Source organism: Lepidochelys olivacea (assembly GCF_965140295.1).
Source record: "Lepidochelys olivacea isolate rLepOli2 genome assembly, chromosome: 9".
Classification (NCBI taxonomy): domain Eukaryota; kingdom Metazoa; phylum Chordata; order Testudines; family Cheloniidae; genus Lepidochelys; species Lepidochelys olivacea.
Window position 1 is genome coordinate 69,694,984 of NC_140419.1, and position 27,585 is coordinate 69,722,568.

The 27,585-nt window shown below is 38.8% G+C and overlaps 1 protein-coding gene across 1 annotated transcript in view; it reads right to left on the reverse strand.

Annotated features, from left to right (window-relative positions):
* The window catches only part of PCDH11X (protocadherin 11 X-linked), a 1,025,787-nt gene that overhangs the window by 250,332 nt on the left and 747,870 nt on the right, over positions 1 to 27,585 (reverse strand). Inside the window, exon 7 of the mRNA XM_084638911.1 lies at positions 10,838 to 11,036. Within this exon, the coding sequence (XP_084495037.1) occupies positions 10,838 to 11,036 (199 nt within the window). The remainder of the gene's footprint in view (positions 1 to 10,837; positions 11,037 to 27,585) is intronic.

The window sequence follows — 27,585 nt, forward strand, 5'->3', positions numbered from 1 at the left end:
TCTGTTGCCTCTTAGGTACTTAGAGAAGGGCTCCGTATCTCATGCACATGAGCAGCACTACATGGTAATGAAAGTACTTACTTACAATGCACAGAACTGGATTTGGTTTGGAAAACAAAGGGCCAAGCCAGGTTTTAATATTTAAAACTAAAACTACGGCTGTGTTGAATCCAAGCCCTATTCATCTAAACCTGTGAGGTTTGAAAAATTATGATTAATGTTTCCAGTTTTCATCATTTTAAACAGTTATGGCTCTATTCAATCTCAAATACCATGAGGGCCTGGTAACCTGCTAGCACTCAGCAAGCCTTTCAGGCTATACTGCCATGCAGGCTTCTAGCCTATTTCTTTTGTCACACGAATAGGAAAGGTATTTTAAAGGGGACATGTGGCTGAAAAATGACACTCTGCTGGCTGTGCTCAGAAATCACAGCAGGTGGTTGATGAAAGGATGAGGGGGAGAGTCACAAGTTAGCCCATTCTACCCTACATTTTAGAACCCCCAACATCCCGAGCTGCCAAATTCTTTCCACGGTCCCTTTAGAAGTTCATCTCACCACGTAGACCCCACTCTAATCATCAAATCTGAAACTCAGAGGTTTCACAAGGATTTATTTGTTTTTCTTCATCATAGGTTTGTACACCCTCCACCCCAAGTGTAGTTTAAAATCTCAAAGCAAAGCTCAGTCAGAACTGCTGAGTTCCTCCTGGTTTCAAATGCAATTCATGTGTACACACAAATTTTACATGATTTCAGTTCCAAACTATATGCTGGTGGTGTTCATCCAAAACAGTCTCCAGCTTTCTCAACTCTGCATTTCTTTCAAAAACAGCTTGAGTTTTCACTTGTAACAAAAACTGAAGCCTAGGGTTTCTCATGCTTATTGACATTTTCTTGGGAATTCTAGCCAAAACCTCACGACAATTTTAGACATTCCAAGTCCCACCCTACCTAGGACTATGATAAGAAAGTTTCCCCAGCATTCCTTTTCAAAATCATCCTAAATCAAGCTACCTTGTTTTCAGGTCTCCTGTAGGACATTTCTGATCAATCAGTAACGTCAATTACACCAACCAAAGCAGAGGAGGAGGTTGAGGCATTACAAGTGCTGAAATATCCTTTGTTCACAAAATATTTCATAACTGACTTCTTGTAATTCATGACAGTTTTTATTGGACAAATATGCTATTCATACACAGTAATTGTCTCCTGTGATTTGAGATAAGACCTTTTTGACTTCTCTTATCCAGAACACATCTTATCCACATAGTTCTGAGAGAACACTTCATCCAGTTCTCTGGGATCCACAAACTCAGTTCGACTGCATCCCATCATTCAGGTTATTTTATTAGGCAGGTAACAGCTCTGTGCTCATGCTGGCCAAGCACAGAAAAAGAGGGATTTAGGTACAGGGTCATACCAGTTATTCCAAATCATGTCACACACTGCACAGTTAATAGCTAGGAAAAATGTGTATAAACATCTATACTTCTTGAATCTAGTTGGTTTGGACATCATACCAATCATGTAAGGATAAGTTGCTTTGCAGATTGTGTAATGACCAATCACTTTTGTCATCACCTTACCTATATTTCAGGCTTATCAGTTCAGGGTGTTCCCACATATCTTAAGAAGCCTAAAAACGTCATCTTCATCACACAGCCTGTCACACCTTTGTTTACAGTTTGACCTTGCATTCAAATCTAGCCATATACATGTTTACCCATGCTCAGCCAGATCTATGCCTACAGTTTGCAGTTTAGAAAGGAACAGCTAAAATATTTTGAGAATCCAATTTAGCTTTCAGCTGTATAACCCCTAGTGCCCTTAAATGTGCACAATCAAGATATAAAGTTACATTATTAAGCTAATACAAATGGATATATGCATTTAAATGAAGATGTTCAATCTACCCTGATTTTGATCTTCACCAGTTTCCCACCTTTTAAATCAAATATCCAACTACTGATTACCCCTAGTGTTTCATGTATATATGATTCATGGCAGCAGTCTCAGCAGGTCATCAAAAAGGCTGGCATTTCTCAAAGTAGTACAGTACAGTAGTCAGCTTTTACATTCTCCCACCTACGTACAGGCTAATTAGATTAAACGTAGAAGATCAATCAAACTGCACTAGCTCAGAAAGATTAATTACTTCAACCCTCTTTGAATTAATTATTAGTGTACAGCCATGGGGATAGGCAAACCCAATATAGTAAAAGGAGAGGGATTCAGACAGACAGACGTGGCAGGCTGGGACATATTTCAGTCTGAGATTTATTATCTTTAAATTACTAATGACAGCATTTCCCCCTTTGTCTCAAATACAGTGCTTTATTAGACCTAAATGCTATGGCAACTTGATAACATAAAGACAAATGTCAATGCTGCATTTCAAAAGTGGTTGTAGAATTAAAGGTGTGTGTGTGTGAGGGGGAAGGATTTGTGGAAAAAAATAAAACTACAATCTTTTGATTGGCTGTTAAATGCTGTTTCACATCAGTTCTTCAATATCCTGATACTGCATGCCAAATGCTACACCGACTGTAATGCTGTCACATCTGATGATTCTGAATGTGAAATGAATATTTACAATCAAGCATTTTCTCAAAATCCAGACTTGTCAGGACTTTTTAAAACAGTATGAATTAGTGATTTGATTACATTGAGGATAATTCCCTTCTCTCTCCATCTAATCTATTCTACCTAGGTATCTGATTTCTCCTCAGATCCATCTCATATTCATTCCTTCAACACCACGTCTTAAAGATCCCCACCCTATTGATCTGGGGAATTATTTGCACACCCATTTTCTAAGTACTCTGATTTGCGTTCTCTCTTCCTATGTTTTTTCACACATTGACATGATTGATAAGCCGGTAAACTGGCTTTCACTGCAATCTAGAAATAATTATCACCACTGCCAAATATGCGGTAACTGTAAATCTATGGCAATGTAATGGTGGCCAGTGTTTACTACAATAGCATGGTAACAAAGTGATAATCCAATGGTAAAACAATAATTACCGTATACTGGTGGACAAATCTCAAAAACTCATTCATAAAGCTCAAAGCTAGCAGCTGATAAAGCTTTGCAAGTTAGAGAAAGGTTGAGCTTTTGTGGCCTCTTTAATTTGATACTTGATTAGAAAAATCCTCACAGAAAACACACTTCTCAAGTGAGTATGCCCCTTAGACAAACTCCACCCAAGTATCTGTAAGGGGTGTCAGTCATGCACTTTACTGTAAAAGACTTTGCATTATTTGGATGCTGGACCTTTGTCCAGAGTTACAGTAGTGGAGAACAAAACAGGCTAAATACTTTACACTGGCCAGAAGAATAAAACACAAAGAGGCCAGCTGATCTCTCGGAAAAAATACACCAAACCAAAAAATCCACCCAAGACCAATTGCTCGGCTCAACAGGATCCGCAAACAAGAATTCATTAACTACAGAAAAAAACCTAACAACTACAAAGTATAGCTACAAAAAGAACAAACTTTGATCGAGCAGAGTTTCCACAGTTGTGAGACCCAGAGGAAGACACCCTAAGGGATGGTTGGTATGCAGGCTCTTACCTGCCCAGGGATTCTAGGAGACTTCACAATGTCAACCATTTTCAGTGCTTTCAAAAGTTCCATGGCTCACAAGCAGCAACATGAATTTAACCACTGGGGACCTGCAGACAGGTGGTCAATTCAGTAATGGTTGGGATTCTGATATTTATGGTATCTGCATCTCTTGATAATCTAGGAAATGAAAGATTTCTGATGCTTCCTGTTTTCACTTTGAGCATGTGATCTGAGAACAGTTTCACTCACACAATTTCTACTCCTGCTTCTGATCCAAGTCAGAACTGAGGGCCATGACAATTTTTTGGGAAAATCAGACAAACTTTTTCAACTCTGAAAATAAATGTGAATAGTTTGAGAATGAATTGGTTAATATTTCATTCACATGAATTCATCTTTCCCTAATTACAATGGAATAATCTCCGCCTATCCATGACAAAAATTTAAAAAATGATAGGACAATTCTTACTGTCTCCCTATTGCCCATATCTTAGGTCTTATATTTATCTTATCTTACATTTTAGGATGAAGAATCTGGAACAGAAGTACTCAACCATATTCCTTGTCCATCAGTAGGGTGAGCAATGACTGATACTTTATTGGTATTTTTTGAAAAAAAAGAAAGAAAATCTTTTCTAAAAAAGAGCACATTCCTGTTGGAATACACCAGAGACGCTCTGTTAAGCAGGGGGGCAAGAGACCCAACACTTTCCACAATCTCTTATCTCAGCATGAGGGCTGCTGTCCAACTGCGAGTACAGTTTTACTTACAATGTCTAAATAACATATTTCAGCAGCAAGAGTGTTTCTAAGCATCAGACAAGGCAGCATGGGAAGAAATGTAGCCATTTTCTCCTATGATGAAACAATTCACATTGATTGTTTCCTTTCAGTTTGAGAGTAATAGTTTCTTCTGCAAAACTACATCAGATGGACTATACGATCCTGTCACTAATTATTTTGGTGGATGCCAGGCAACACTTGCAAGGTTGCAAACCAGTTACCCTTTATTAATCCCTGTATTCACAAGCTATTTTTTATGAAACAGTCATCCTTTCAGCCAATATTTTCTGCGGCTGGCATTCACCCTACCGGTGGGATTGTTGGGGAGGGGCTAGTGGTACGAGTGGAATATGAGCAAATTCAACAGTTAGAAAGCTTTGGAGCTAACGTGCCATGGAATTTAGCTGAGTTACAAACTGTTAAAAATCACCATATTTCCCTTCCCTGGCTAGTGTTCCTCTGGAAATTTTAATCAGCAGTATCAAAATAGCAGAGCATTCTAAAGATTCAGGCCCAGCCCCATGTCATAGCAAAAACAGCAGCATCATCACAGTACTGGAGTGAGAGCACCAGATTGTTGCCAGAATAGCTGTAGCAGAAGGGTGAGGAAGCCAGGGCTGTCCTGCCTATGACTTGGTACACAGCCCCAGCATCCTAACCTCACAACTGGGGGCATGATAAATACGTAAACTTTTTCATTTCCTGACTTTAAGTGTGAGTTCTTAACATTGCATTAACATTGTTTCCTTCACTGAACAGATTTAAAATCAAATTTGTTCTCTTTAAATATACTACATTTCTTCTTTACAATTGGATTCACAACTAAAGATACATTTCTGCTGAATTGTTATGGGAGTCAAAAAGGGAAAGAATTCTTTTTCTGAACAGCTTACTATTTTAGGTAATATATTACCAAAAAAAGCAACAGATTGGGCATGCAATATATTTAAATGAAAACTGAAAAAGAAGTTGCATAAGTTAGTTTTGTTGCTTAAGGATAACATTAACTTCCTCTAACAGTTTACATGCCTGTTTATGCTGCTATTGACTAACACAACAGAGTTTATTGGCAACTGCTCTGCATTACGATGCATTTATACAGCACCAGTACTGTATGTTACTCCAGAGCTTCTTCTTGAGTGAAAAATTACACCAACAAAGCCAAAGAGCTTTAACTAACTCTTCTCCAATTTTTAAAAATATATATCTAACTATTTTTTTAAAAGGACACTGAATAGGTGTTTTTCTCAACGTTTTATTCTTATACCACTTCCCTCCTTCCCCCTCTGCCAAGAAATCTGAAACCGAAAACAATTTCTTACCAATATTTGTTTTCTTCGATCATGTGCTCATAGTAGTTTAATTATTGTAGGATTCCTCATAACTCTTGTGCTGGTGGCACTGTTTTCTTGGGGGGGGGAGAGAAAAACAAAACACTCCCCCTACTTTTGGAGAGCAAAGTTGGGGAATTTTGCATCTCCAACATTTTCCAGATAAAATTACTCTTAACAGGATCTTTTGTTTCTTTCAATGATTTGCAACAGTCATTTTGTTGTAGCTAGTAAGTTTGATATTAATTCTGTTTCAACTGATATTGTTGATATTTCAGAAAATAGCCCAATATTCTATGATTCTATGATTAGGACCAATGGATCAATTGATAAATTGGTAATGTCTTTCAGTGTTTATTTGTTTTAAAAGTTTCCATTTTAGGACAGGGCTTCCAAATATTAAGGTAACCTCTCATGGCCATGTTGTTTAATATTTATCTTTCTACAGGAGAATAAATTATTATTTAAGAATAAATCTCTTAAAAAGAAAAGAAAAATACCTGTCAAGGTTCCTCCCCCACTCTGAACTCTAGGGTACAGATGTGGGGACCTGCATGAAAAACCTCCTAAGCTTATCTTTACCAGCTTAGGTCAAAACTTCCCCAAGGTACAAAATATTCCACCCGTTATACTTGGACTGGCCGCTACCACCACCAAACTAATACTGGTTACTGGGGAAGAGCTGTTTGGACGCGTCCTTCCCCCCAAAATACTTCCCAAAACCTTGCACCCCACTTCCTGGACAAGGTTTGGTAAAAAGCCTCACCAATTTGCCTAGGTGACTACAGACCCAGACCCTTGGATCTTAAGAACAATGAACAATCCTCCCAACACTTGCACCCCCCCTTTCCTGGGAAATGTTGGATAAAAAGCCTCACCAATTTGCATAGGTGACCACAGACCCAAACCCTTGGATCTGAGAACAATGAAAAAGCATTCAGTGTTTTACAAGAAGACTTTTAATAAAAAATAGAAGTAAATAGAAATAAAGAAATCCCCCCTGTAAAATCAGGATGGTAGATACCTTACAGGGTAATTAGATTCAAAAACATAGAGAACCCCTCTAGGCAAAACCTTAAGTTACAAAAAAGATACACAGACAGAAATAGTTATTCTATTCAGCACAATTCTTTTCTCAGCCATTTAAAGAAATCATAATCTAACACATACCTAGCTAGATTACTTACTAAAAGTTCTAAGACTCCATTCCTGGTCTATCCCCAGTAAAGACCAGCATATAGACAGACACAGACCCTTTGTTTCTCTCCCTCCTCCCAGCTTTTGAAAGTATATTGTCTCCTCATTGGTCATTTTGGTCAGGTGCCAGCGAGGTTACCTTTAGCTTCTTAACCCTTTACAGGTGAGAGGAGCTTTCCCCTGGCCAGGAGGGATTTCAAAGGGGTTTACCCTTCCCTTTATATTTATGACAATACCAAAGAGCAACAATTAGGAGAAGCAAGAGTAAGCAAATTCTTGTGGGTATAACACTGTTTGATGGGACATTTGTCACCTTTGATAGGGCTCTTAATAAGTTGTGGGTCAGTTCTAACTGAGTAGTTTTATTAAAGGCTTTTCACATTCACGCTGTATAGCCCTGCTCTGCAAGTCTGGATAAAACTGCATTCAGACAATTTGAAGAATATCCTGAAGCCCAATATTCAGATCTGTGTTTCAAATTAAGAAAGTTCCAAGACTATAGAGAGGTCTTGAGAAGGAATAACGGTCATGCTCCTCATTTTATAGTAGTCTCAGCTACCTCCTAGACTTGCGCTTCATTTTACTTCATATTCTTATTTTTTACATTAGCCATATGTCTGTTCCTGAAACAAACTGAGCTGAGAGTGCTTCAACTTTATCAAGCCATTCTGAATTAGACCGAAAATTAAACTTGTTTGGTGGAGGAAATCAGCGTTTCCACATGGTGGCTTTCGAGCGTGGAAGGAGAAACTAAAGCTAAATGAATAGATATTAAACAAGAAATATCTTGGGAAACTTTATGTACATGTGACAAATTTAGCCAACAAAGTACTAAATTCTTGGACAGCAAGTTTAACATATTAATTGGTGAGCAAGTAAGACAAGATATTTCTGCTCCTCCCAACTCCACTGTGATACAAGTTAAATTACAGCAATGAGTAATTTCAATGAAAAATAGGCCAACATTTTTCCCACAGTGGTACTGTACTTTGATATTTACTTTTGTGGAAATGCACAGGAGTCAGATCTGTTTAAATGTAGTTGTATTGCCTGCTGGTAGGTATTTGCATCAGATACATGCCATAACAGTAATAATTAGAGTATCCACAAGCAGCTGAGATCTTCAAATCAAAGGGGTGATGCCACACTGCATCAATTGTATATGGTAGTTAGGTTATTGAAAAAGGATAAAAGTTAGAGAACACATCTTAACACTACAAAAACACTAATTATTATTGGTATCAAGTTTAAAACCGAGCTGTCAGATAATTAGTTCTCTCTGAAACAGGTGACTAAACTTTCTGCAAATTTCACACTCAAAAAGACATCAGGTGTCACTGCATAGTGAGATGTGTCAATGGCATTCAGTTGTCAGTGTGGATATTATTAGACTCAAACTGACATTTCAGAGGCTTCCTAAGTGATCCATTTTTCTTTTGATCTAAAGCTGTAGAAATTGGGTTCAAAAAGAGCAACAGCTCCAAACCTGAGCCTCATTTTAAGTGGCAAAGGCAGCATCTGTGCACTTTTGCCTAATGTAGTGATTTCTCTTGCATCCATTTCACTCTGATGTCCTTTGCAGTCAAGTCAAGACTCAGAGTGCACCATAGTCATACATACCTATATCCTGCATCTAATACTTACTTTGGTGAAGTATGGGTAAATAACAGAGTTGAGTGAATAGTAAAAGAAAAAAACATGAATATTCATTCAAATTTAAAAATTAATGTTTTTGATTGTGTGTGACTCCCCCGCCCCCTTTGTGGTTATGTTTGGTGAAAAGCTGAGCTTTGTTAGCATGAATACAAATAAAAGTGCATTCAAACTCAAATAATTTAAGGACATCCAAACAAGGAATATTTTAGCATTGTTTCAAAAACCATGTAAACCTATACAAACAAGCCAACACATTTGCTGAACACTTCAGCTACTGAAGATGCCCAGTTAGTTGTTCATGAGCCATTCATAAGAGACATCACAAATATTTTAAACAAAAGAATTTGATATTTCTGTGAACTGCTCACAAATATTTTGCCAACACCAAAACATCTCAACTTTCAAGGGTAAATTATTCAGCTACACTTTTTCATTCAGTTGTACTAAACAAGTCTGTGAAATGTCATATACGACTAATACAATATCCCCTTGTAATATAATTAACATCTCCAAAGACATTGTTAGGATAAACTCATTTTCTTTCCGTTGTTAAGTTAGATTAAAATTTCATCATCACCCCCTTCTAACTCTGCTGGAGACATTAGGATCTTTAGTTGTTCTGTGAAATGGAAGTAAGCGTGTTTCCTTCTTTCGACCCTATCTAGAGGTAAATTTGGCATTGTAACTGTGAGGATTTGGAAAGTGTGTCAATGTCAAATGTATGAATTATGTTTGATATTATGAACTATCTGTGTGTTTATGCCCATAAGGCTGTCTTTTGCTGTATACTTTCATCATACCTTTCGTGCTAAGAAGAGGGAGAATGGCACTTTGTTGCCTGCCCCTATAAGGGCTGGCCATTAAGGACCAACAACAATTGAATAACCTGGTCCTAAAACAACTGGATGGTTACAACCTAGATAAAACCAGTTTTCTCCAGCTTATCTGCAGAGAATGGAAAATGGAAAATGAAAACCAAAAACAGGAGACAGATCACAGAAACCAGGTGTTAGGCTGGCTTTTAAAAACACAGAGGTTTGCTTTTTGAGCTAGAGAGAACTGTCTGACTTCCAGACCAACAGAAGCTGAACGGAGTTTGCTGCATGAGTCAGAGAGTACAATCCATGACCAAGACGAGAAGTCTGAGTCCCAAGGAGTGAGGACCAGGGACTCCTGAAAGTGACAGATGAAAACCCCAGGGGCTCTCAGACTGGTGAGGACACTGAAGGGAGGGATTTGAGAACAGGTTTTGTTGTTTTTTGCATGGATCTGTACATCTCTATGCTTTCTGCATGTTTGATTAAGAAGTTACTTTGCACAGCCTCTAAGTGCCTGGCTTCAACTGACTTGTGCCTCTGAATGGGTTAAATGGTCAACCAGACTCCTTCTATGAGTGGAGCTTGGGAAAGGGTGTGTTTAAGCTGTTGACGAGACTTGGGGGTTCAGTAATGGTCTTGGGGCCTAGGACAGCTGGACTGTGGGGTACCACTTCGGAGAAGGGGTATCATCAGGGAATCTGTATGCCAGCAATGAGCCTAAAGACCAGAGACAGTGTTTGGAGCCTGCCTAGACCCAGGGGAGATGAAAAACACATGAATCCAGTGTTTGTCCAACAGGGGAGAGATTGTCATGGTGAGTGACAGTTACAAAGGAGCCTCTTGTTCTAAATCAAATACACTGTTGTAAGTTGGCCCTGAGTACACCTTGACATGTCAGCTTTGCCTCCCCACTTTCTGATGTCATCAACCTCCAGTGCTACTTGTTTAATTAAGCAACATGACACACCAAGCAATGCCTTTCTGGGTGATTACCTCACACCACAGGTTGCCCTCACAGACACTAAAATGAGGACCTTTAATTTCTGAAGAACAGCAGTGATTTCAAAGAACTGCATGTTGCTCAGAGGGCTCTGCTGCTATTGTAGAATGCACAGTAAGGAAAAGTATGGAAAGGGAAAATGTTAAAAGCCATACAGTTCTTGAGGAGCATCAGTGTGGATAAAAAAGGCAGCAGTGACAGCCAACCAGAAAGCACCACTTCTCTCTAGCATGCCAAACCCATAACAAACCCCAGCTAATAAAGATGCAAACCAGCTACAACACTGACAGAGCATTTCAACACAAAATGGTCAAAAATATTTGCTTTGAACTTTGTCGTTTTTGTCTTTAAAACGTACCAGTTCGCAACCAAAATAGTATTTTCCCATCTTAATTTCGCATTAAACTTTAATTAGTGGCTTTAAAATTAGCCCACTTGTGACTTATTAACATTAATATGCCTAGAGAGCATCACTTACTGGACTCCGGGTCCGAATTGCCATCTCCTTCTGTCCGACTGTTGGGCGAAGCCTGTTCATAGTACTCCTCTTGGGGGAAACCAAGGGGCAGAGGATGCGATATGCTTGCACTGCTGCTGGGTTCATGGTCTCCAAGCCCACTGTCACTGCAGCTTTCCTGGGAGCCGTCTGGGAGGTGAAATGTGACACGGCGTTGCGACTGCAAGGAAAGAAAGAAAATTATATGGTTTCAACTACAAACTGAGTAACTGCTTAATGCATCCAATGTAGGAAATATATTATTTCAGCTATCTGGTGAGGACACATTAACATTATCTACAGTTGTGCACAATTTCAGGCTTTTGTGAACAGGCATCTCTGCTTTCAAACCTGCTTCATCTGACAGCAGAGCTTTTCCTATTTTTTAAAACTGTAAACCTTGATGCAGAATGAAGGACGCCTCATGCTAAAGAGATTCTGTCAACCTTCACAGGCCTTTGAAGCCTTCCATAAATCGACTTGGAGATTTCAATCACCATTTGAGTCTGAATTTATTTCTCTGCTCATTTCTCTGGTTTTCAAAATATATTCTTTTCATTATAAGCTACTCCCCTACTTTAAGGCCAGAGAATGTGAAACATTTCTAACTGATAAAAAGAAAAGGAGTACTTGTGGCACCTTAGAGACCAACAAATTTATTTGAGCATAAGTAGTGGATGCACCATATGAAGTGAGCTGTAGCTCACAAAAGCTTATGCTCAAATAAATTGGTTAGTCTCTAAGGTGCCACAAGTACTCCTTTTCTTTTTGCGGATACAGACTAACACGGCTGCTACTCTGAAACATTTCTAACTGATGTGGTTGACTCTTTCAGAATCACAGTAATAACATAACAATAAATGTTACAATGAAAATAAATCTTTAAAAAAATCTATCTAAACAAATGAACTAAAAGTAGTCCTCAGACCTTCCCCTCCAAAAATTGTAGGGACATAAGCTTTTGTTTTGATTTCATCCACAATTCAAAGAGCTTTGGGGCCAGTTTTTTAAAGGTATTTAGGTGCCTAATTAGATTTTTCAAAAGCATTTAGGTACCTAACACTTAGGTGCCAGCTGCCTACCTAGGGCTTTTCAAAAATTCCAGTAGGTGCCTAAATACCTTTTAAAAATCTGGCCATTTATCTTCATACTAAGGTTGATATTTGGAAGGTGAATTGGGTAAGGAAGCAAAACAGTCATAGCAAGATGACTGGTTTGAGGCAAAGAATTTCATATAATCATAGACTTTAAGGTCAGAAGGGACCATTATGATGGTCTAGTCTGACCTCCTGCACAATGCAGGCCACAGAATCTCACCCACCCACTCCTGTAACAAACCTCTAACCTATGTCTGAGCTACTGAAGTCCTCAAATCACGGTTTAAAGACTTCAAGGCGCAGAGAATCCTCCAGCAAGTGACCCATGCCCCAAGCTGCAGAAGAAGGAGAAAAATCCCCAGGGCCTCTGCCAATCTGCCCTGGAGGAAAATTCCTTCCCAACCCCAAATATGGTGATCAGCTAAACCCTGAGCATGTGGGCAAGACTCACCAGCCAGACACCCAGGAAAGAATTCGCTGTAGTAACTCAGATCCCACCCTATCTAACATCCCATCATAGGCCATTGGGAATATCTATCACTAATAGTTGAAGATCAATTAACTGCCATAATTAGGCTATCCCATCATATCATCCCTTCAATAAACTTATCAAGCTTAGTTTTGAAGCCGGATATGTCTTTTGCCCCCACTGCTTCCCTTGGAAGGGTGTTCCAGAACGTCACTCCTCTGATGGTTAGAAACCTTTGTCTAATTTTGAGTCTAAACTTCCTACTGGCCAATTTACATCCATTTGTTCTTGCGTCCACATTGGTTCTGAGCTTAAATAATTCTTCTCCCTCCGTGGTATTTATCCCTCTGATATATTTATAGATAGCAATCATATCTCCTCTCGGCCTTCTTTTGGTTAGGCTAAACAAGCCAAGCTCTTTGAGTCTCCTTTCATAAGACAGATTTTCCATTCCTCGGACCATCCTAGTAGTCCTTCTCTGTACCTGTTCCAGTTTGAATTCATCTTTCTTAAACACAGGAGACCAGAACTGCACACAGTATTCCAGATGAGGTCTTACCAGTGCCTTGTATAACGGTACTAATACCTCCTTATCTCTACAGGAAATACCTCACCTGATGGTCTCACCCAAGACCTCATTAACTTTTTTCATGGCCATATCACATTAGCAGCTCATAGTCATCCTGTGATCAACCAATACTCCGAGGTCCTTTTCCTCCTCTGTTACTTCCAAGTGATGCATCCCCAGTTTATAACAAAAATTCTTGTTATTAATCACTAAATGCATGACCTTGCACTTCTCACTATTAAATTTCATCCTATTACTATTACTCCAGTTTACAAGGTCCACTTGGTTTGTGCTCCTTCCCCTCATCCTTCTTTACATACCTTTACCCCGGAGCGTAATACTCTGAAGTCTAAAAATTCTTACATTTTAAAGTTACACGGAAGTTATTACAAACACCTCCAACATCACTTTCTTACGACATTAAGTACTGAACACCACGATGGATGTAAACATACATGTTTTAATAAAATTACTGTAAGCTTCCAAGTAGAATGTAATGGACAACACAGAAATAAAAATGTGACTGTAAAGAAATTAAGTTTTCTTAGCAAACTGTGCTCACTACATCAGTTTTACACCCATATCACATCTTTGTTCAACAACATTCAGATTTTTCCCCAAAAGAAGCATAATACTATGGTTTGGATCATCTTCCTTACAGAAAAAAAATGATGAGGATCCCATTGCAGAGGTTTTGCACTCGAGACAGTGGGGTCTCGCCCCAGCAGAAAAGGCCTCAGGGCCCAAGCTAAAATTTCACAGATTATGGATGATCCACAAGAGGCCAGACCTATCTATATAGATCCTCTATGCCTCTGTTCTGGTATTGGCACTTAGTGCACCCGTCCAAAAGCTACCTGGGACTCAACCTGCCTGTAGCTGTCCACAGAAACTCCTGGAAAGAGACGCTGTGGAATGTTTTGCATGAATGGATGGGGAACAATGTGTACTTTCACCCGCAACTACCACACTCCTGCCCAGTCTCTGATCCTTTCCCCAGCACAAACTCACAGAGACCCAAAAAGTGCCCCCCACAAGGCCCAGAGGAAGGGATCGTTCCACAGAGATGACTGATGTCTTCTGGCCCAGTTAACACAATGCTTAAAATATCCATGGCTTCTTGAAATCTAATCTATACTAGTGCTCTCACCGTTGTTACTGCTGGTGAAGCTGAATAATAGGAGCAACGGTGAGGAATTTACAGCCAAAAAAAAAAATCTAACTCCTTATGCCCTGTGATAATCAAAAATGTGTGCACATTTATGCATGTATTCTGCATATATAAAATATAGTAACTGCACAGAACAATTAGACATGCAACCGCATGCGTAAATATGTAAAAATAAGGCCCTTACAGGATATTAATAAGAAAAAGAATAGTAACACTAATTAAGATACATTTATAATGACTATGACTCATCATATTCCAGTGCATAAACTATTTGCCAGACACAACTTTTGCAGACACAAAAGAAACTACCCCTTTGAATATTACTGTAGAACTAGGTATATTCAGTTTTCCACTGAATTGTCGAAGGTGAGAGGAATGAAAACAAATGGAGCCTGTCAAAGTAACTTGATATATTTTTTGATGAGATTACAAGTTTGGTTGATAAAGGCAATAATGCTGATGTAATATACTTAGACTTCTATAAGGTGTTTGACTTGGTACCATATGACATTTTGATTAAAAAGCTAGAATGATATAAAATTTACGTGGCACACATTAAACGGATAGGTCTCAAAATGTAATTGTATATAGGGATTCATCATCGACCGGATGTGTTTCCAGTCGGGTCCTGCAGTGATCTGTTCTTGCCCCTACACTGCTTAATATTTTTCTCAATTACTTCAAATAAAATATAAAATCATTACTGATTAAGTTTGCAGATGACACAATAAATCGGGGACTAGTAAATAATGAAGAGGACAGGTCACTGATTCACAGCACTCTGGATTGCTTGGTAAGTTGGGTGCAAGTAAACAGTGTTGTTTTAATATGGCTAAATGTAAATATACATATCTAGGCACAAAGAATGTAGGCCATACTTACAGGATGGGGGGACTCTATACTGGGAAGCAGTGACACTGAAAAAGATTCTGGGTGGAGAGGTTAATCAGCTGAACATGAGTTCCTAGTGTGATGCTGCTGCCAAAAAAACTAATGCAATCCTGGGATGCATAAACAGGGGAATCTCAAGTAGGAGTAGAGATGTTATTTTACATCCATATTTGGTCCTGGTGTGACTGTTGCTGGAATACTGTGGCCAGTCCTTGTGCCCACAGTTCAAGACAGATGTTGATAAATTGAGGCGGGTTCAGAGAAGAGTCATGAGAATAATTAAAGGAGTGGAAACATGCCTTACAGTGATATACTCAAATAACTCAATCTATTTAGCTTAACAAAGAGAAGGTTAATAAGGGGTGACATCATTACAGTTTATACTATCCACATGGGGAACAAATATTTAATAATGGGCTTTTCCATCTAGCAGAGAAAGGTATAACACGATCCAACGGCTGGAAAGTAAAGCTAGACAACTTCAGAGTAGAAATGAGTAATTTTTTAATGGTGAGAGTAATTAACCATTGGAACAATTTACTAAGTGTCATGGTGGACTCTCCATCACTGACATTTTAAAATCAAGATTAGAGGTTTTTTCTGAAAGAGCTAATATAGGAATTATTTTAGGGAAGTTCTGTGTTACACAGGAGGTCAGACTAAATGAAAATAATAGTTCATTCTGGCATTGGAATCTATGAATCAAATAAACAAATGGGGAAAAGTAAATTAGTTTTTAAATATTATTTCAGTTAACATAAATTAAGGTTTTATTAGTAACAGACAAAAATATCTGCCTTAAAAGTATAGGGAGCCAGATGTTTAGCTGGTATAAATCACCACAGTACCACTGAAGTCAATGGAGTTACCCCAATTTACACCAGGTAAGGATCTGACTCATAATCATTAATTTGAAAATGTGCTTGCAAAGTTTGACACACTTGATAATACAATCTGATAACAAAGCAGTTACCTCTAGAGCAATTTATCAACATGAGAGAAGAAAAGTACTATTTTTTTCCCAAGTAACAGTGCTGTCATTGTCTTAATTCATGCAGAAACCACAACAACAATCTGGAACAAGTCATACTAATAAAATTTTGCCAAAAGCAGGGACTTATCTTCTGTCACATTTATTTTGGAAATTTCCTCCTTGAGGCATTTCAATTTCAATTTATAAGATTACAAAATATCCTCAGACTCCAGCTGTTTTTCTATTTATCTCCAAAGGGAGTATATATACATAGTAACAGAATAACAAGGATTATGGCCTGTTTTATTCATTTGATTACAAGTTACCACATTTTAAAAAGAAAGAAAAAAATATTTAATTTTTTTAGCTTTACAGAATATTAATATAGGATTAGAACCTTAAAGGAACTTGAGCTACAAACCATAACTTTCCTCTCAGCTTCTTTTCAGTGTAAAGAAAGATGTGCGACATTTTTTAGTTCAAATTCATTTTTTGACATATTTAGTGCTATTAAATTTGTTCTTCAGTGAAATTAAAAGACAATGAAGGTTGCTTCCAGAGATGTCATAAGCACAATCAGAATTTTTGTCAGAGGTGTCATCTGGCATCTAAGAAAAGGCTGCATTTTGTAAAGCAGCCTGTCTCTGGTGGGATCAAACTGAATTACAAAAAGAAACTGAATCAAAAACCAAAAACAAACAAAACAAAACTTTCACCCTCATTATTCCAAGCTATATGAAGACTGATCAAAGCCGCAAACTACACAGAGTTCATTGTTTCATGACAATAATTAGACTGTGGCAGTGGGACCAATAAAAGATGAGTCTAAGTAAATAGCTTTCGATACATTGGAGGGATGATTCCTGGAATTATACACCAGGGGATTTGTTAATTTATAATCAAAAACTGAAAAATGAAAAATAGGAAAAAAAACAGCTGATATCAACTCAGTAGCATTAAACTATTAACCTTGTTATTTTCATTCATTGAAGCAAATTAATATCAGTTTAAAATAAGAGTGTGTACAAAAAATGTTTACATTACTATTTTAGTTTATGTTGGATTAATTATATTCGTTAGTTGAAAATTATGATTTAAGCCAGCGCTTTTTCAAATACACACTCTAAGATACCACGAAAACAGAACAAAAGGTTATTTCCATCTTTTCCTCCAGTGTTTCCTCCCAGTGGACAAATGAGTCAACATCTTTTTTTTTTTCTTTTTCAATGCAAAACCCTGTTATTCTGCCATCACTGCACTTTCTCTTTTACTGATACTTCCCATAGGTCAGAGGAATATGTACGATAAATATCTTGACTATATAATCATCTTCAGTCAACACCAATGGCTCTTCTAGACACTGCTCAGAAAGGCTCCCCAATCATCATTATTTCCAACTCAGTTTTTCCTATATTTACCCCCACAGAGTACTTAAGTATAATCTTTTGTTCCACATGCTTTTTACAGAGACACAGCACCAAATTTTGTTTTCAGATTTTATCAGTATACAATACCCTCTGAATTGCATAAAAACAAACAGCAGAATGCTTACAGGTTAAAAGCATCCAACCTCAGACACAGAAAAACAATCGCTACTGTTGGACCCAATAAAGGAAAGCCAAAATTACTTCTCTTTTGCCTAGATTTCATAGCCTGGACTGCTATAGTTGCAACATATTCAGTTTCCACCAATCATTATACAACTCCTACTCCCAGTAATTCACATACACATTCAGCTCAGATCAATTACTCTAAGATATCTATGTTTACAATGTCAATTTAAATATGCCACACTAACCTTTTATGGTTTATAATTAATTACTTTAAAGTTACAACCGTCTTATAGGTGCCTTCTCCCTTCTCCCCCCATTTGGAAGGTGGATTTTTGAATGAAGAACAAAGGTATGTGTATTAGTCCTAACAAAAATTTTATTTTAAAAGAAGACTTGAAATCTGCAGCAGAAGGGTTCACATGGACAATAAGCACACGGCTCACTGGAGCAATGTAGATTTACACCCCAGCTTTCCGCACATCAAGCGTTTGTGTAGACACATCTTGAGGCATGTTTTCCAGGCTTTGAATAATTCTTGTAGCTCTTTTTTAATTTTTCATCATCCTTCTTGAAGACACCCAAACTGGACACAGTATTTCAACAATGATCTCACTAACACCAGATACAGAGGTAAGGCACGCTCTCTACTCCGACTTATACATCCAAATACTATGTTCGCTCTTTTAGTTACAACATCACAGTGTGAGCTCACGTTCAACTGTTTATCTACCATGACCTGCACGTCGTCTTCAGAGTCACTGTTTTGCAGGCTATATTCTCCCATCTTATGTGTGACCTACATTCTTTGTTCCTAGATAGATGACTTTGGATTTGGCTGTATTTAAATACAAATTTCTCAAATGAGACCACCTTGCCACATGTTCTAGGTCAGTCTGTCTAACTGACCTGTCCCCACCATTATTTACCAATCCACTTATTTTTGCATCATCTGAAAAATTTACCAGCAATGATTTTATATTTTCTTACAGATCACTGAGAAAAATATTGAATAGCATTAGGTCAAGAAGGGGAGCCCCTTAAAAACACCCGAATTGGATGACTATTCCCCATTTAATTTTTGTAATCTATCAGTTAATCAATTTTTAATCCCTTTAATATGGGCTGCACTGATTTTGTATAAAGAAAAGGAGAACTTGTGGCACCTTAGAGACTAACCAATTTATTTGAGCATAACCTTTCGTGAGCTATAGCTCACTTCATCGGATGCATACTGTGGAAAGTGTAGAAGATCTTATTATACACACACAAAGCATGAAAAAATGCCGCCTCCCACCCCACTCTCCTGCTGGTAATAGCTTATCTAAAGTGACCACTCTCCTTACAATGTGTATGATAATCAAGGTGGGCCATTTCCAACACAAATCCAGGTTTTCTCACCCCCTCCTCCCCACACACACACACAAATTCACTCTCCTGAGTTCGTGGGGGGGGTGAGAAAACCTGGATTTGTGTTGGAAATGGCCCACCTTGATTATCATACACATTGTAAGGAGAGTGATCACTTTAGATAAGCTATTACCAGCAGGAGAATGGGGTGGGAGGAGGTATTTTTTCATGCTTTGTGTGTATATAATAAGATCTTCTACATTTTCCACAGTATGCATCCGATGAAGTGAGCTGTAGCTCACGAAAGCTTATGCTCAAATAAATTGGTTAGTCTCTAAGGTGCCACAAGTACTCCTTTTCTTTTTGCGAATACAGACTAACATGGCTATTACTCTGAAACCTGATTTTGTATAGTGATTTTGGACTTCTCTCACTCTGTCTCTTTTTTTTTTTTGGTGGGGGTGGGTAGTAATCAGAATACCATGAGGAACTCAGTCAGAAGCCTTAAAGCAGACTCATGTCAAAACTCTTGAACAAATTTATGATCTTATAAAAAGGAAATTTATTTATCCAGACCTATTTGCCATAAAATCATGTTGATTATTATTAGCTATATCAACATCCCTTAATTCTTTACTCGTTGAGTCTCTTAGCAGTCATTCTATGATTTTGCCAGGGATCACTGTCAGATTAACTGACCTGTAGTTTCCCAGGTCATACTGTTTACCATTTTTAAATATTGGCAAAACATTAGCTTTGTTTCAGTCCTCTGGAGCTTCCCCAGTATTACAAGGTTTGTTTGTTTGTTTTTAAAAAAATCAAAATAAACGATTCAGAGAGCTCCTCAACCAATTCTTTTAAAACTCTTGGGTGCAAAATATCCGATCTGCTGATTTAAAAATGTTCAATTTAATAGTTGCAGTCTAAAAGCCCCACTAGTTACTATTGGAAGATATACATATGTACATCTTGCTTCTTTCCAAATATATCATACAAATATTTGTTGAATACCATTCTATCTTTTCTGCATTATGATTGATAATTTTACCATCCTATGCCATTGCTAGGATTTCAGTTTTTCTTCATGTATTCCTTCTCATTTGTTAATCCAATTTAGAGAGGTTGATGTCTAGGAGACATACTTCATCAGTTTGCCAAGAGACACAGGATAATTTTGTTGGAGCATCTCACACAGTTGACTGACCAGCTGAACGTAAATAAAACATTATCCATATCATAGACTTCTCAATGTTTTTAAATGAAATAAAATATTAACAATTTAGAGATTACAACTATGTGCACTGCAAAAATGAAGTATGAAATTTCATTTTTAAAAGGTATTTCTGTTTTATTTTTAGGCTTTTTTTTTTTTTACATTGAGGGTAAAAATTTCAAAAATACCTTTGTAGTTTAGGAGCCTAAGTCCCATTAATGTGTGCCTAATGAGTCACTAAGTGCCAAAGTCACTTCTGAAAAGGGGAGCAATTGGAGGTGTGATTGCAGCATGTATTGGTATACCCACGCTAGCTAGAATCTAGCTAGCACATCTAAAAATTGCAGCGTAGACATAGGGGCACAGGCTGTACAAGTGTGCTGAAGACATAGTCATGTACTCATGCTTTGCTAGCCCACGCTGATGTGCACGCCACCACGTCTACCCTATTTTTAGTCATGTCAGCTACAGCAAAGCTAGTTCAGTTATGCCAATGTCTGTTGCCATCATGCTTCCAGTTGCAGTGTAGACATATTTTGAGATACTTGCGAAAATTGTATCGTCAGTTATTTCTAAAGGAAAATTAAAATATCATAAATAGTTGAAGTGTGTTGTACCTAGATATTCCAGAAGTATAACTTTTGCTAAACCACTGCTTCTTGTAAAAAAACGAAAACAGAAAAGCTTTTTGCTACCTGTTTTGTTAAGGAGAGAAGAAAATATTCACAAATGTAACAGATGTATTGGTTAGATTGATATTCCATTCCTCCTCTTGAACCTTGTCAGAGCCACTGAACAAACTTCTTGTCAATCTGATCAAAGCTGCATTTCACTGATTTCTGAATAATTAGCCGGAGGGGCTCATCTCATGAACAATCTAATCCTCTCTTGCCAAAAAAACACATCTGATGTGTTAATATTTTTTTAAACAACATCTACCAATTAAATTATCATCTTTCACACTTATCAACATCACAAAAAACAAAGAACTGTAATAAAAGAGCAAATAAAAAGTGGAAAATATAACAGCATTTAAAGTGTGTCAAACATTTAATTTTGCTTTTGAAAGCCAGTTATTGTATGCTAACGAGATGTCAAAATGACAGTTGAAAGCACACTTTTTAAAGTTTAATGTGTGTAAGATATTTCAAGTTGACATGATTAATTTAAAATTGCTCATAAAAATACACAGAGGTACTATAGCTGTTGTGCTAGTAAAATTAACCGTAGTTGAGGTTGTGAAATAGTTTCCATTCTAATCCTTTGTTTTCATATGCTCCTAACTTTCCGAGTTTGTTAATTTGGGGGTTATAATTTTACAAGTTTGCTTCCTGATAGATTTCTGTTTTCTTTTTTGAAAGTTTGAGTAAAGTCCTTCTAGTTCTGAGAAGGTAAAAATAAGAAAATTATAATATAGGCCATCAATAATATAAGCAGAAACTTTAGCACTGACATTTGATGCTGCTACTAGCCACAACTGGCCTAAGACAACAGATCTCATCTAGCCAATGCAAACAGAAATACATTGGATGATGCAACAATAATTCTTAAGGGGTATTTCTTTTAAAGTGAATTGCAATAATATTACCCTCTATGAAAAGAGCCCTGCTTGAAATTCTTAGCTCTCTGCTTTCCTTAGTGTACATGCAGAACTAAAAAAAGAATTTATATTGTCATAAATGTACATGCTGTATTTTTTTCATTCTAGGATCAGTCCGTCAATTGTGGTTGCAGTAGGTATATTTCTTCTTTCTTAATGTGTTAGGTATAGATTTATGGAATAGTATATGTTGCTTCAATGCATTATTCATTGTCCTTTGGACCTTAGTTTTGTACCATGCCAGTCAAGGTTAAACCATTAAGTGCCTGCATGATGAGCTGGTTTGAGCCACAGAGACTTGGAAGAAATTTGGAGAAGCTGATCAAAAATCCATTTGCTATTATTTTTTCTATTCATTTTTTCATTTAAACATCAAATCCTTATGAAGAAATATGAACGCACAGAATTTCACAAGCCATCACAGGGATTCACATAAAAACTTGAAAATGTGCCTTCACCATTTTAAACAAAATTAATGGATCTAGTCTTCTCTTTAGTCTCTCACAGAGAAAGGATCCACTTGTCATTCAACTCTGTGGTTTGCATCGGAAAACAAACCGGTATAATATTGAAAGCAAATAATTATTTATTTTGATTTATTTAAACGTGAAAATTAAAACATTCTCAGATGATGAAATTCACCCTAGTACACAGGTCCTATGTGCCACTTATACCTACTTAAACTCATAAGGTAAAATTCTGGCCCCAATGAAGAGAGTGGCATTAATGAGTTCAGATAGCCCTTAATTCAGATGTTAAGGGGTGCATGGGGCTTTCATGGGCTTTTCGGCAATTGGTAGAATTTCAAATTTAAGGTACAGATGATCCACTGAGTATGATACTTATTGGCATGGCTGGAGTATGTAATTTTTTTTTCTTTATGGTAAAAAACCCACAATGGTAGATCTTGACAGCTACAATTTTCCTAAAAAGTAAATTTCTTGATGGGTCAAAGTTAGGGAACTGGTGTTTCAAATATCCCGACACCAGGCCATTTAGGACATCAGAGATCACAGACAGAAACAAAGTGAGTGGAGCATGTCGCATACTGCTACCATACATTTGTGCCTGTCTATTCCGCCCGGCAGCCAGGTTGCCACTTTCTGTAAGAGTGGCAAGAAAGCTTTTTTAGCTCTTTGGGGTTGTAAGCAGCAATAGTCCAAACTTAATTTAATGAGATGTGTACCACAGTGGCTACCACAGAAATAAAAAAAAAAAAAGAAAGTCGTTCTCAATATATATATATATTTTTAAACCATGTACCGTTATGATTCTTCTTTGATCCCAAAGCCCTACATTTTTCTGATGACGGGAAGGGCAGATGCCCATAATTATCTGAATGATGATGTGCATGGGCAGACCTATGTGCCTGTGTAGCCAAGGAGCTGGGGCCCTTGTGGCTCCTTGTCTCCTGGGTCTGCTGGCTCTTCTGGCTGCCTGGGAGTTGGACAGCTCTAGGGAGTTCGCTGCCCCAGGAATCAGACAGCTCTGGGAGCCAGCTGGCTCACCAGGACAGTACAGAAACCCTTGGGACCCAATTCCAAGGCAATCCGCATGGTGGTCTGCCCTGGACCTGGAAGCCCTGCAGTCCCTGGCTCAGGTTAAATCTACATGGTGGACCCTAGAAGCATACATTCCCTAGCAACCCATCAAGCAAGCTGTGGAGGAGTGGGTGGGCAAGCTGGCAGGCAGGTTGCAATGCCTGCCTGGGGTCCATCAGAAGCCTGATAAAATCGAATGGTTTCTGCTAAACATATCAGTGTTGATGAACTGGCAAATTCTAATAAAAAAAAGCGTAACTGGAATTGTTCTGTTCAGCTCGGCTTCTTAATCTCACAAGCACTTTTTTTGGCAAGGCACTGAATCAACATGGCTGTCCTACAGGTCAGGAACATTATGACTGTGTCATAGAAATATAAAATATGAGGTACAGCTGACAGTCTGCCAATATGTGAAACGTGGAGTTACACTGAATTCTAAGAGAACAGGATCTCAATGAGTGAAATGTGTTAAAAATAAATTTGTTTTATTGAACAGTAAAGATTTTATTAATTCATCCTAACTAAATAATGACAGCTGCAGAATGTTTGCTACATTAATTATAGATGAATTACAATTGCTTTACAAATGAGACTTATGTGTACCATTTTGTAATATTTGATCATTACCACAATAGGTACATGACTGTAAATGACAATTGCCCCTGTACTTTAGGAAGGGGAGGCTTTTATTTCACACACACGTGCGCACACTACAGTGCACAGTGTTGTGTTAATTTTATTCCACCTTCCAACAACTTTGCTTACAACAATCAGGGTAGTCCTCTAGACCCCACTTATTACAAAAATAACACACAAAACATTGAATATCTATAACCTAAATAAAAATTAGCCTATGTAGCAGCTGACCTGCTAAATCTCAATGGTCTTCCCAACCATTATTCCTTATTTAATGAATTAGACATGTTCTACTTCTGTGGCCATATACAACCATCACATTAGATATTCAGTAAAGTCACCTTCTGCAGCACCAAACCCCATAGTACTGCGTTGTCGGATTGTCATTTCTGGAACTCATGCCACTGCCAGTGGTGCCAGGGGAGCGCCATAAAAGTGAGTTAAAGAACTCTCCTGAAGTTTTAGTGCAGCTGGGGTTTGGCCTTTTGTTAGTTGACCTGAGAGACTGAGATCCCGCTCAGCACAAAATCTGAAAACAACTAAGGGCTAGGAAGATTGAAGGATATAGAGGATATCAAATCTTCCACAATGAATGGGAGAAATATTCCCTGGCAAGAAAACTAGGTATAGTCCCCCCCCCCCCACACACACACACATTGATTGGGCCAATGTACATGGCAGAGGGGCATTGCTGGCACATGTACATTGACCAAACCGGACAGTCTCTATGCAAAAGAATAAATGGACACAAATCTGACTCAGGAATCATAACATTCAAAAACCAGTAGGAAACACTTCAACCTCTCCCACTCAGTAAAAGATTTAAGGGTGGCAATTTTGCAACAGAAAAGCTTCAAAAACAAACTCTAAGGAGAAACTGCTGAGCTTGAATTAATATGCAAACTAGATACCATTAACTTGGGTTTGAATAGAGAATGGGAGTGGCTGGGTCATTACACATATTGAATGTATTTCCCTAAGTTAAGTATCCTCACACCTTCTTGTCAACTGTCTAAATGGGCCATCTTGATTATCACTACAAAAGTTATTTTCTCCTGCTGATAATAGCTCATCTTAACTAATTAGTCTCTTACAGTTTCCATGGCAACTTCCACCTTCTCTCTATGTATATATATGTTCTTACTATATGTTCCATTCTATGCATCCGATGAAGTGGGCTGTAGCCCAAGAAAGCTTATGCTCTAATAAATTTGTTAGTCTCTTAGGTGCCATGAGTACTCCTGTTCTTTTTGCAGATACAGACTAACTCAGCTGCTACTCTGAAACCTATAGCTTTCAGAGGGTTCAAAGTTTTTCGAAGGATAAATCAGTTCAAAATATTTCATAACTGACATGCTGTCTCAAGACATTCGTTTTACAGCAACATTTTACCAGCCTTCAGTATTAGATATAACTAAATATTTAAATAGCTTACATGGAAACTGACCTGGTCACAATGGAAGAGCACAATACATTCACTTTCTGTAGCTATCTCTTGATGTAATGATGTTGCCATCAATTAGCATAATTGGACTCACAGTTGGCACCAATTAGCACCCTTGTTGTCATTCTCAGCAGCAAAGCCAAAAGTGAATGGGCATTCAGACCACAGCACTCCTGGCCCCTACTCTCTCCTGAACAGAAACCTACTGGAAAGGCTGTAAGCCAAATCAAATTATTCCTTTGGTTAGGGCCTGCTCCTGCACCACTGAGGTTAATAGGAGTTTTGCAACTGACATCAATGGTAGCACAAGTAGGCTCCTGAACCGCTGCGTCCCCGCTGTCTTTAGTATGTAAATGAAGGCAGGGTTTGGCCCATTGCAAGGAAGCTTGTATTGCTGCTACTCATGCCAGTGTTGTTCTGTGCAGATGCAAAGGACATCATTCTCTAGGGTTTTTACTCTGGCACCTTTCATCAGCATTCAATTTATTGAAATTACAAAGAGTCAAGAGGAAAAAGGCTCCAGACAGCTTTCCCCAATGAGCTTTACCCCTCATACTCAAATAAATTGGTTAGTCTCTAAGGTGCCACAAGTACCCCTTTTCTTTTTGCCAATGAAAACAGTTTCAAACAGAGGAGACACCATGTAAACGTTCCAACCAAGGAGGCTGAATCCATCACAATTCCTGTCTGGCACAAGCAACCTAAAAGACGTGTCATAAAACTGAATATATTTTATTTTTAAATATTACTTTACTTTTAAGAAGAATGAGGAGTCCAGTGTGAATATCATTGGATAAACACTGTGTAACATTTTATATCAATGTATACTTTCAGCACACTCATTTTATCTCAGAGCTGTTCTAAGACAGAGCATTGCACTTTATTTAATTTGATTAAAATCAGAAGGCTTCTCCTTGCAGTACTCTTCTGCCAGCATACACTGACCTCTAGCCTGACTCTGGAGTTCGATAACCCAGCAGATAAACAGGTTTTCAGATTTTTTTTTTTTTAATGAAATGTTATAATTCAAAACCACAAATGGAGGCAGTGATACTTTCTGCCAAAGGAAGCAGTCTTAAATGGATGTCTAAAATACACCTCCACCCCTATATATCTCAGTCTTCGGGAGACAAAAAATGTCACCGCGTTATAGGTGAGACCGTGTTATATCGAACTTGCTTTAGCCCCCCCGTTCCTTGTTCCCTGATGCCCCTTCCAGAGACCCCCGTCTATAATCACCCCCAAGACTCCACCCCCTACCCAACCCCCCTGCTCCCTGTCCCCTGACTGCTCCGACCCCTATCCACACCCTCTGCCCCCCTGACAGGCACTCACTGGAAGCGGCGGGAAGCGGAGCAACACGGCCCCAGCCTGCTCCACTCTGCCACCTCCCAGCCGTGGTGCTCCGCTTCCCGCCACTGGTAAGTGCAGGAGTTTGGGGAGCGGACACCTCCCTATACTCACCTGCAGCAGGAAGCGGAGCGCCGTGGCTGGGAGCTGGTGGAGTGGAGCGAGCTAGGGCCGGGCTGCTCTGCTTCTGCCGCTGTCGGTGAGTGCAGGGGGGGATTCCTTCCCTCAAGCCCCCTCCTCCGAGTGACACGGCTGGGGCCGGGGCAAGGGAAGAGGATCAGGCTGCTCCCGGCCCCCCGCTAATCCCCCAGGGCACTCTGGGACTGCAGCACCCCCAAAAGTGCCCCTCCACCACTCCTGCCTCCAAGACCCCGGTGGGGGGAGCCCCTGACTGCCCCCGAGACCCTCTGCCCCTTATCCAACCCCTCGGCACAGGCCCGGCCCAGCACCCTTAACACACTGCTCAGAGCAGCGTGTCGGAGCTTTACCGCATTGTATGCAAACCCGTGTTATATCGGTTCACATTATATTGGGGTAGAGGTGTACTTATAAAACTTATAAATAAGAAAAATGTAAAAATCAAAGCACTGTGCTCCGCAGAAACGGACCTAGGGGTTACTGTGGATGAGAAACTGGATATGAGTCAACAGTGGGCCTTACTGCCAAAAAGGCTAATGGCATTTTGGGCTGTATAAGTAGGAGCATTGCCAGCAGATCGAGGGACGTGATTATTCCCCTCTATTTGGCATTGGTGAGGCCTCATCTGGAGTACAGTGTTCAATTTTGGGCCCCACATTACAAGAAGGATGTGGAACAACTGGAAAGAGTCCAGCAGAGGACAACAAAAATGATTAGGGGGCTGGAGCACATGATTTAT